The 12,041-nt window shown below is 38.3% G+C and overlaps 1 protein-coding gene and 1 long non-coding RNA gene across 2 annotated transcripts in view; one reads left to right on the top strand and one right to left on the bottom strand.

The window, feature by feature from the left end:
* Positions 1-8,660, top strand: part of EDEM3 (ER degradation enhancing alpha-mannosidase like protein 3) — a 61,127-nt gene extending 52,467 nt beyond the window's left edge. The window contains exon 20 of the mRNA XM_081113219.1: positions 7,529-8,660. Within this exon, the coding sequence (XP_080969345.1) occupies positions 7,529-7,941 (413 nt within the window). The 3' untranslated portion in view covers positions 7,942-8,660. The remainder of the gene's footprint in view (positions 1-7,528) is intronic.
* LOC308534642 lies at positions 8,218-11,843 on the bottom strand. The gene is made up of 3 exons (XR_013997207.1): positions 11,818-11,843; positions 11,522-11,620; positions 8,218-8,243 (listed from the first exon to the last, which is right to left on the bottom strand). It is a non-coding gene; the product is annotated as an uncharacterized lncRNA (long non-coding RNA).
* Positions 11,844-12,041: the final 198 nt, after the last annotated feature.

Here is a 12,041-nt window from a genome sequence, read left to right as displayed (position 1 = left end):
ATGCAGTGTACAGCTAATTTGCCTACAAACATCAGGTGGTCATAATAATCTGGCCACTCAGTGTGTGTATAGTGTGTGTGTGTGTGTGTGTACACTGAGTGGCCAGATTATTATGACCACCTGACGTTTGTAGGCAAATTAGCTATAATTTCCTGCTGAAGTTGCTAGAGGGGCCAGATCATTATAAACGTCTGAATAGCACAACATACCTAAGTATTGTTGCTGATCAAGTTTATCCTGTCATGTTGATGGCGTATCCCAATGGAGATGGCTTCTTCCAACAAGACAATGCACCATGCCACGGTGCTCATATTGTGCAGGAGTGGTTTCAAGAACATGAGGGAGACATTACCTTGCTTAGGTGGCCCCCACAATCACCAGATCTCAATCCAATTGAGCATTTGTGGGACAAAGTTAAAAGAGCCATCAGGCAGCTGGTTCCACAACCATCAAATCTCACAGAACTGGACAGTGCTATTCATCAGGCATGGTGCCAGATTCCTCGCATCACCTTTCAACATCACCTTTCAACGTCAATGCCAAGAAGAATCGTCGCAGCACTGAAGGCAAAAGGTGGCCCAACAAAGTACTGATGGGGTGGGCATAATAATCTGGCCACTCAGTGTGTGTGTGTGTGTGTGTGTGTGTGTGTGTGTATCTGATTTAATTCATTATAACTTCCAAGTGGAGCAGTAAAAAAAAAAAAAAAAAAAAAGTTTAGCAATAATCTGCTAGCCAAATCAGTATTCTGTCTTGTCCTTTTGTATTTCTTTATTCTTCTTTGAGTTTCTTTCACATGTCTGCTGTTTAAGAGCAGTGGAGTGAGTATCTTGCACGTAAGGATGTAAAAGATGGAAACAGAGCAGAATAGAAAGGATTTGTAATCTTCTGTTATCCTATGTACCTGATGTTTTTTATGAGCCCTTTTTCTACACTCAGATATTCTTTCCTACATTTATGCATTTAGGCACATCTAACAGGCAAATTGTTACTCCATGTAACTCTTTAATACCTTTGCTTTTCCCCCTATTTTTTGCTACCATTGGAATTTCAGCAGCAATATTAAAAGGTAAAATGATTCCAAGCTACAATATTAATAGTAGTATTTTCATTAATAGGCCTCAAATTATCTATATATGTGTGTGTGTATATATATATACACATATATATATGCACACACATGTACATATATATATAAATTTGGTTCAGTGGATGCCAAAATAGCATCTGATTTAATGTGATTAGATTATTTCATGTCTAGTCAGCTGTCCCATAATAATTCTTTATTGATCCTATTATAACAAATTCTATAAATATCCCATGGAATAAGAATTCACACTAGTCTTTGTCCGTGCAAGAGTCACTATCAAAGACACTGTTGTTTTGGATGTATTACTTTTGATCACTTTTTATTTGAATATAGTACAAACTCTTTAAAATATTGATTTGTTTTTAAAAAACGTATGTTTGTCAGGGTGCATGGGGTTAGGACTATGAGATAATTTAAAAGCATGTGCGTCCCATAACAGAGATAGGATATAAGAAAAGATAAGTTCTACTACTACCAAAAAAATTTATCTGAACAGTATTCTCTTAAGAACCTTGCAGTAAAGGGGTGTTATTTAAACTATAGTATGTATTTTTAAAATTTTGATAGACTGTACATTTATTGAACTGTGATTCTGTAATAGAGTGATCTTTTGACCAAAAGTCTTAAGAAAACTCCCCTTGTGTAGCTCTTTCAAGAACTGTACAGCTATATTGACTAAATCAGCAACAAGTTGCAGTATAATTAATATTTATCGATATAAAAAATCAGTGATAATAGTTTTATGAAATCAACTACTTTATTAGGGAAATATCCTAAGAAGTTAATGTTGGTAGTGGTTATCGTTCATTTGTCCTGGGCTATGATTGCATATGTCATGCTTGCCTTCCACATCAGAATCAGCCAGTGCATTGTTAAAAGTGTAGATTCCTGAGTTCTACTACAGAATCTCCCAGCTATGTATCTCGACATACTGTATCATCGAGGGATTATATCAGTACACCAAATGATAGCATCCTTAAAATCTGAGCAATAAGATGACCTCCAGATTGCTCTTTCTAAAAATCTCATTCCACAATTCCGTATTTCCCTTATAAAGTCACATCGTTTTGATGAAGCAGTTCTTCCCACTATTAATACAAAAATAGAAGCCCCAGGACAAGCCTCCACTCCCACCCCCACCTTCGGATTCAGATGATAAGGCCCAGCCTTTCTTTTTTTTTTTTTTTTTTTTAAATTTTTTTTAATATATTTTATTGATTTTTTACAGAGAGGAAGGGAGAGAGATAGAGAGTTAGAAACATCGATGAGAGAGAAACATCGATCAGCTGCCTCCTGCACATCTCCTACTGGGGATGTGCCTGCAACCTAGGTACATGCCCTTGACCGGAATCGAACCCGGGACCTTTCAGTCCGCAGGCCGATGCTCTATCCACTGAGCCAAACCGGTTTCGGCAAGGCCCAGCCTTTCATATAGAACTATCTACAGTAGTCCTGTCTGCTAATAAGGATGTTCAGATATCTTACTACAGGAGTCCCCTGATCTAGTTTTGCTTCCCACGGTTTCAATTACCCTGGTCAACCACTCTCCAAAAATATTAAATGGAAAACTTCAGAGGTAAACAACTTCTAAGTTTTAAATTGCCTGCTGTTCTGAATGTGAATCACTCAGCATATTGATGCTGTGTACACTCCTTGCCCCTTAGTCACTTAGTAGCCAGGTCAGTTATGAGGTATTTTGAAAGCCAGAGACATTCACATGACTTTTATTACAGTATGTTGTTATAACTGTTCTATACTATTATTAGTTATTGTTGTTAATATCTGTGCCTCATTTATAAAGTAAACTCTTCATAGATATGTATGTATAGGAAGAAAACATAGTACATACAGGTTTTGGCACTCTGCTTTCAGGCACCCACTGGGGGTCTTGGAATGTATCTCCTGTAAATAAGAACTGTACACAGAAGTAAAGAATTAGTAATTTGCCAAGGGGGAATGTTGTATCCACAGAAGTTTTAATACCCTGTCTCTCATGTGTTCCATCTTTGCAAAATGTGAAGTCTATTAATACTAATTCTAATCTTGTGCCCACGAACAAAAGACACTGTGTTTTTTGCCTGTAGCTCCAACTTGAAACAGTTTACAATAAGAATCAGTTTCCTTTTCTCAAGGGAAAAAGAGATCAGTATTTCAGTACATTTTTATGTTTGCAGTTGCAGGTAGGCCTGCAGAGCCTTGACAGCTACAGGCAGATGTTTTCAGGGCTACTCCTATATTTGTGTCTGTCTGAGAAAGAGGCAGCCCGAGAAAATGGGGAAAGTAAAAGGTCCCTGCTTTGGACTGGCAGTGTTATAGTGTTAGCAACTCTTCCTAAGCCTTTCCCCCGGAAGTTGATTGGGGTAAGCGTGTTCTAAGGTTGGACTGTAGAAGCTGGGTTGTTGTGGGAAAGGAATTGATTCTGAGGAGAAAAATCTAGTCCGTATGCAGATGGCCTCATTGCAGGAAAGTAGCGCCGAAATCATTTTTGTTAGCGGAATTGATAGGTACCTACCGTCTCTGTCCAGCCATGTCATTTTTCTCATGCATTTTTACATTTGCAAAGTCACTTCCCTCTTTTTGGAAATGCCTCTCAATCCCTAAAAGCCCCTGGTCCTATTACATTGTGCTGCTTTACCTACTTCTCATCTCTGAATCTTTGCTTTCAGTAAAGAATGAACGACTGTAGAACATCCAGTCTTTAAGTCTCTGCCCAAAGTTCCCTTGTCCTTTCATTATTAAAACTTAATAATTTTGTACCTGCAGGGGCCTCAGTTGGTTGAACTATTATCCCATATACCACAAGGTTGCAGGTTCAATTCTTAGGGCACACATCTAGGTTGCCGGTTTGATTTCCCATCAGGGTGGGGATGAGAGACAACAGATTGGTGTTTCTCACATTGATGTTTCTCTCGCTCTCTTCTTTCATCTCTAAAAAAATTAGTAAGAACATATCCTTGAGTGAGGATTAAACACATTTAATCTTTCTTCTTTTGCTTCTGTGTTTCTGATACACCATTCCTAAATACACATATAAATGGGAAAATTTTGTTAAATATTAAGACTTTCCATCCAGGAACTTACCCTTACTTAGAAATTTACTTCTTTTGTATTTTCATTAAGATTTTATAGTATTAAGCAATATGGACCATGTATCTTTCATAATAAGTTTAGTTCTATATTTTGTAGCTTTTATTTTTATTACAAAAAGTGTACTTGCTACTATAGAGGGATCATTGGTATATATCTATTTTATTTTTACCTTCCTTATCAAACTATGTTAATAGTATTTTTAAAAATTAAGAGTTGCTTTGAGTTTAAGTATATAACACAATCTAAAAACAATTTGACCTTTTCTTTTTCTATATTTACAGTGACTATTCTGTTACCCTGTTGTGTTAGCTAGATTTCTAAAATAATGTTGTATAGTAGGTAACCTAGGGTAATTTTTTTGTTTTACCTAAGTACAATCTTGATTTCTAGATAGCATAGCACTGCACCTTTTCCTTTCCTTCTACACTAGATTATTGCCATCTAGAAACAAACTTGAAGGTTTTTTGTTGTTCTCCCTAGAATTTAGGGTAACCTAGCATCTATGAGCTCTAAGCAGCCCTGCTTCCTCTTCCTTGGGCACCCCAATTTACCTAATTGTCTCAGTTAAAATGCACCTTCTTCACAGCTTAGACAAGAATGTGTGGGCCCTCCTCCCTCCCCACTCCCCCACCCCCCGCCTCCCTCAGCACATACACCCTGAGAATGTAAACTTCCCTAGTCAGGTAATCCTACCTAATCAATTGGTGTGTATGTACACCCACCTATACTTGCCTGCATGCCTGTGTTTCCTTCAGTTTTTCTGGTTTTAGAATTGGCCCATCTCCCCCACTTCTTTGACTAATTCCACTTATTTTATAAATCTCAGCTCAAATGTCACTTTTTTAAAAAAATTACCTTTTAAGTGTCACTTTTTGAAGGAAACATTCAAATCTCCGTTTCCCTTTTTTAGAAATTAAATCTGTATTGTTGAAAGTATTACATATGTCCCCTCCCTTCCTCCATTGACCCCCTCTAGCCTGTCCCCAACACGCACCCCAGGTCGTCCCACCCTGTTGTCTGTGCCCATGGGTTATGCATATATGCATACAAGTTCTTTGCTCTCTTCACACCCACCCTCCCCCACTTTTCCTCTGAGGTTCCAAAGTCTGTTCTGTGCTTCTATGTCTTCAAATCTATTTTGTTCATCAGATTCCACATATGAGTGAGATCATGAGTTAGTTGTCTTTCTCTGCCTGGCTTATTTTGCTTACCATAATACTGTCCAGGTCCATCCATGCTGTCTCAAAGGTAAGAGATCCTTCTTTTTTACTGCTGCATAGTATTCTATGTTATAAATGTACCACACAGCGTTTTTATGCACTCGTCAGTTGATGGGCACTTGGGCTGTTTCCAGATCTTAACTATTGTAAATTGTGCTGCTATGAACATAGGGGTGCATACATTCTGATTGGTGTTTCAGGTTTCTTAGGATATATTCCTAGAAATTGCTGAGTCAAATAGCAGTTCCATAGTTAATTTTTTGAGGAAGCTCCATACTGCTTTCCATAATGGCTGCACTACTCTGCATTCCAACCAGCAGTGTACTAGGGTTCCCTTTTCTCCACATCCTCACCACAACTTGCCATTTGTTGATGATAGCCATTCTGACAGATGTGAGGTGATTGATACCTCATTATCATTTTAATTTGCATCTCTCTGATCAGTTACTTCGAGCATTTTTTCATATGTCTCTTGTCTGTATGTCTGTTTTGGAGAAGTGGCTATTTAGGTCCTTTGCCCATTTTTTAATTGGATTGTTTGTCTTCCTTTTGTTAAGTTATGTAAGTTCCTTATATGTTTTGGATATTAACCCTTTATCGGATGTATCATTGCCAAATCTGTTCTCCCAGTGGGCTCCCTTTTTATTGATGCTTTCTTTTGCTGTGCAGAAGTTTTTATTTTGATGTAGTTCCATTTGTTTATTTTCTTAGTTTCCTTGGCCCTAGGGCAGTGGTCGGCAAACTGCGGCTCGCGAGCCACATGTGGCTCTTTGGCCCCTTGAGTGTGGCTCTTCCACAAAATACTGACTTCTGTACATGGGCCACGAAGTTTCAATCACACTGTATGTGCACGCCTGCATATGGTATTTTGTGGAAGAGCCGCACTCAAGGGGCCAAAGAGCCACATGTGGCTCACGAGCTGCAGTTTGCCAACCTCTGTCCTAGGAGATGTATCTGTAAACACATTGCTACAAGAAATGTCAGATTTTGCTGCCTATGGTTTCTTCTAGAATTTTTATGGTTTCAAGGCTTACATTTAAGTCTTTTATCCATTTTGAGTTTATTCTTGTGTATGATGGTAATCGGTGGTCTAGTTTCTTTTTTTTGCAGGTATCTGTCCAATTTTCCCAACACCATTTATTGAAGAGACTATCTTGACTCAATTGTATGTTCTTGCCTCCGTTGTCAAATATTAATTGAGCATAATGGCTGGGGTTGATTTCTGGGGTGTCTATTCTATTCCACTGATCTGTATGTCTGTTCTTGTGCCAGTACCGCGTTGTTTTGATTACAGTGGCACTAAGAACATGTGTCAGAGTTCTCCATTTATTTTGTGATTCTGTGGAAATGTCATTTTCTCCAACTGATAAGATCCATAGGGGCATTTCTGGTGTGTGTTTTTGCCTGTTTTACCCCTAGCACAGTGCCCGGCCCACAGTGGACGCTCAGGAGCTGTTTGCTGACCTGCTGCAGAGATGGGGGGGAGGAGGGTGCAGCAGGTGGCCGTGGCCGCTATTGAAACACTTTGTCAAAACCCTAAGTAAAAAGCCTCTGATGCTTTCATTCTGTATTCATTACAAGAGGGTTTAACTCACTAGTTAGCCCTCCAGTGCATTTTAGGATGATTATAGTTTAGAATTCTTAGACCTACAAAATGAAACAGATAACTAGGTTGTTGTCGTCATGAAAATATTCTATTTGACCAATCACATTAATGCCTTTAAATCATCCAACATTTTGTATTATCTGCATTTTCATGGCTTACTGAGTGGGGATTTCACTGTCCAAAGTTCTATTTAATATGTAATATGTTCTCATATGCAAACTTCCAATAAATTTTTGAGCTACAATGCAAAATGTATATGCATTTTAATAGTATTATTATTTAGTGTATATCTTGGTATTTACTCATATCCACTGAAGGCAGTCTTATCTGTTATTTGGAAACACGTTTATTTTTTTCTTGTCACATTATAAGCCAATAATTTAATATTACTGTTTAAAAAAAAACATTAATGCAGAACAGTAAACTTTTTTTTTCATTTGATTGTAAAACCCAGTATGCTCTTGAACGTGTGATACCCTCTTAGGGTACAAGTTTCATGAAACTCGTTTCTTTCATACACAGATCCTGAAACGGAAAATGAGTCTCAGAATCAGAGTGCTGAACAGACCACACCAGGCTCTCAGGAGGTGGATTTGGTGGATGGGGCATCTCCAGAGGACAGCCCTCAGAACTCTCACCCAGAATCATCATCTCCGGCAGCTACGGACAGTGCTGCTGCAAGCGCTTCTCCTTCCCAGCAGAATTCTGATCCCACGGAAAACCATGGGCCTCCAGGCTTTGATGGTGAATGTACATATTTAGATGAAGATGAAGAACAGTCAGAAACTGAGGAAGATTCTAATCCCAACGTCAGCTGGGGTAAAGAGGCCCAGCCCATGCACCCCATACTGGCAAACTGGAATGAAGATATGGAAGCAATTGAGATGATGGAGAAGGAAATGGAGAAGAGGGAAATGATGAAGGGCGAACTATGACTCACTGAAGAATCGGTGGTAGGTATTTAAAAATAGGTAAACTGTGGTTAATAGACACCCTCATACTAAGCAGGCTCTCCTCCAGTGGGAGGCTTTAGTATGGTAACGAACAACCGCGTTCTGACTGGGATAGTTGGTTATAGGAGCCTGGAGCTTGCTATGTTAGAATTGACCTTGTTTCAAACTGTCCCATGAGAAATGGAAACTCACAGTCCCCTCGATGGCAGCACCGCACCACCCTGCAGTGCCTCAGGCCGGGAGACTACTGGCGGACGCGCCTCTGATCCAGGTTTCTGCAGGCTCTGGACAGACGAGAAACAAATCCGGTTAGTAGTGGGGTGGGGAGTAGGAGCTCGTATTGTTTCCTAATTAAAGGAAGCTTGACATTCTAGGTTTGGGGGTTAGAGTCTCTTGGGAAACACCAAGCCTTTTGTGGGCATTCTGGTTGTGCTGCCTTCACAGAAACACTCAAAGTGACCTAAGTGGTTATGAAGCAAATGTGTTCACGGTGAGACCAGTCTTGCTCATCACTTGCTTCCTTGTGTAACAGATGATCAAGATGACTTGATTTCCCCCCCTCTTAACAATGTCCTTTTCATTTAAACCAAAGGTGAAGCCAGTGTGCTTTCTCAGTGAGTTCTCTGCATAAGGACTAATCATTGGGACCAGGTAAAAAGGTCATCTACTATATTGTGGAAATGGGTTACTTAGTATTTTTGAAAAATGGAGCAAGGGGGAAACTGTAATGTTGCAATAAGAGCTTGCCATTGGGCCTTCCATAGGGAAAGCTGTGACGACTCTGAAGTGGAACTTAGTGCTAGATCCTTATAGGGTGAATGATAAACCTTTTCCAGCTCATCTCTCTTAGAGGCGATTCCCTCTAGTCATCAGCCTTACTCCATCCCAGGTTTAGTATGCAGTTTGAGCCACAAGGCCCAGGTGGCTGATAGCTTAATACATTTTGTTCCATTTCTGTCTTAGGAAGCCATGGTCATGCTGTGGTAGTGATCTAAAAATCCTGGGGTAACTATGCTTCCTAAAGTTGTACCTAAGGAGCCTGTCACATTTTCTGTTGAATCATGGTTTTTAAGTTTTGCTTTTTCTTTTTAAAACAAATATTCCTTCTGATATGGACTTGAAAATTAGTCTATGGTAACCTGTGTAGAAAACTTACACAGTACCAAGTACTAACATGCAGCCATATAGCTTAATCATTTTTTTTTTTGGTGGCAGTCTGGAGGTGGCCACATTTAATTTTTTGTTGTTGATATCTGTAGACAGTCCTGTAGTTGAAATCATAACTTTATTCATTTTATTTATTTTTTTAATTTACCTGAATGTGTTCTAAAGGCATATTTTTTATGAGACTTAATTTTCTTTCTCTTTACCATGACATTACATATAACCTTCTCCTAAGACAGTTTTGAGGTACTGATGAACTGAAACTGTGTATGAAGCTGTTAAAAAAACAGCAGTGCTGTATTGTACTTGTGTATATTCATGTACAGTGTGTCTTAGATCCAGGTAGATGTATTCCTTGATAAGAGGAAAAATCGCTGCTTTCAGAAACTCCAGCTAAACTTAATTGGGTCAGTGAACCATAAATCTAATAGAGAATTCACTTAGGGGGTGTAGATTAGTATACAAGACCTTCATTGGCCCTTGATTAAACCTGACACCAAAATGGATATTTTTTAGTCACTGCATGTGAAATTTGGCGTAAGAAGATAGAACTATAATACATAGAGTTCATGAAGGGATAGACATAGTGCTTTATTCACTTTAATTGTAAAGCTGCCAAAATAGCTGAAGCTTAATTACTTGCCTTGATTTATAGGATTGGGGCTTGGCAAAAGGGAGCAGATGTTCCTCTAAGACTTTGATTCCAGAAGCCTTATATTTTTAGTGATTTGATTTTGTTTGTAGCTCAGAGCCATTGTTGTTTAAATCTCACTTTTCTAAGTTATCAAAACATTTTTTTCTCCCCAGCAAATATTTTTGTGGCATAGAAGGAAAAGCCAGCTTATTGCCACTCTACCTTCCTTTGGCCATTAGGGGGAGCTGTTGCCATTCATTGAGGTCTAGAAGCAAATTGCTTAGGAAAGTGAATCCTTATAAAACAGGAAAGAAAATTAAGTTACACTCAGCGCCCAGAAGGAATTATACTTGATTTTTTCCCCATTTAAGAAAAGGTATAACTCTAACATTGCCTCTACATTTCTTATTTGACATACTGCCATGAAGTTAGTTTTTCAGTTCATTAAAAATTCCAACAGCATTAGAGTTTTGTTTTTTTTTTTAAATACCTTCTATAGAGATTTTATTTACTTCCTAAAGATTCAGGGGAGTCTATGAAACCCTGAATTTTAGAAACATCTGGTCTACCTCAGTTAACTGTTGACTGCATAGAAATAGAGCTGAAGTGATCACCACAGCCATAAAATTGACTAAGAAGGATTTATACAATGTTTACAAACCTGGAATCAAGTAAGACTATTATCTGAAAGTTATTAGAGTAAGTATTTAATTCAGGTATTTAAGTTTAACTTGTTTACCAACTAAAAATAGCTGTAGTTTTTTCTGCTTACCAGAGTCCATTGAAATGATATTCCCTTAATTTGCAATACCTTATTTCCCATAAAGTTTTAGATGTGAAAGAATTGTAATTTACTAGTTTGGCGCAGGATATTTTGTTGGGTAGGTTTTCTTTTTAACCATAATAGGCTTCCAACAAGAACATAGTTATTGTTTCAGAACAAATAATTTTTGACATTATACCTTTTACTTCACAGTATTAAAGAGTAAAATGAAAAATTGTGCACGCTCTGATAATTACTCCCTTGAGAATTTGTCTCAAATTACTGTCACACAGCCCTTTTCATAGTAAAACCAGCATTTGTTCTCTCACCAAACCCCATGCCAAATTCATCATAAAGAAAGCTCAGCATAAGTAATTCAAATAGTGCTTATAATTGTTTATTAGGTGGGGGCATTTAGTGAATATTCCAACCGGTCGTTTTCTGCACAAGGCTTTAGTCAGAACATAGAAAAAAAACATTCTGTGAATGAAATATTGTATGTTCAGATTTTATAAGAGACATTTTTAAAAGCCCAATTTACAGCCGTATATTTTCTTATGATGTAATTTATGAAAAAGATGTCTGTACTAACAGGTGCTGTAACACTACTGTTGTTGGATTTTATTGTTTGGTGATAAATGATAAATGTATACAATATTTCTAAGGGAAACTATGTACTGTGATGTAAAAGTCTGGGCAAAATGTATATAATCCTTGTATATAAATGTGTATCTGATTATAATTACTGATTGTAAAGATTTAATAAAACATGTAAATATTCTGGTCTAGTTTTAATTTGAACTTTTAGTGTCACTTTGCATATGTTTATACTTTTAAAATGTTTTCTTTTCAATTTCTATATTACCCCAGGGGAGTAAATGTAGGGGACATCTTAGGGTAAAGAAACACAAACATACCTTCAACAGCTCCGCCAGTGCCAAGGACCCTCTGAGTAAAGTTAGTGATTCAGTGTCAATATTGTCATCAAAGGTAGCACTCACCTAAGTTCCAGTGACATTTTCTATTAGCAGCCACTTTCAGATCCTGTGCTTTTCATCTGTACTATTTCAGGGCATCTGAGCTCAGATATCTTGAAAGACCTAATAATAGTAGTATTTATTGATCATTACCTTCTTGAAAGATGAGCAAACAAAGACTTAAGTTCTAAGCATCCTACCCCGAGCCCCACCTTTGGTGGCTTGGCATTGGGAGCCCGTGCTCCTTCCCGTGTGCTGTCCTCGCCCTTCCTTTGCCAGGCCTCACCCCTCCTCCCACCTTCATTTCAGTTTTGGCTCACCTTTCTGTGCTCAGCCACTACCTTCCCAGCGGGGACTGACATTTAGAAATGGTAGCATCCATTTGTAGGTTCTCTGGGCATGCTTTCCGGTCCGTGTGCCTCCATTCCTATAGGACAAAGCACCAATATTTCAGGAAAGAGCTAAAGGATCCATAGTAGCTCTTGGAAGATTTCAAAGGTGCGCTTGCTTTTCTGAATAAAGCAAACTTAAGAGGTCTTTCTAA

This window comes from Myotis nattereri, assembly GCF_964212035.1.
Source record: "Myotis nattereri genome assembly, chromosome: 18".
In the NCBI taxonomy this organism is placed as follows: domain Eukaryota; kingdom Metazoa; phylum Chordata; class Mammalia; order Chiroptera; family Vespertilionidae; genus Myotis; species Myotis nattereri.
Note: the sequence above shows the minus strand (reverse complement) of the source record. Positions and strands in the feature narration are given on the sequence as shown.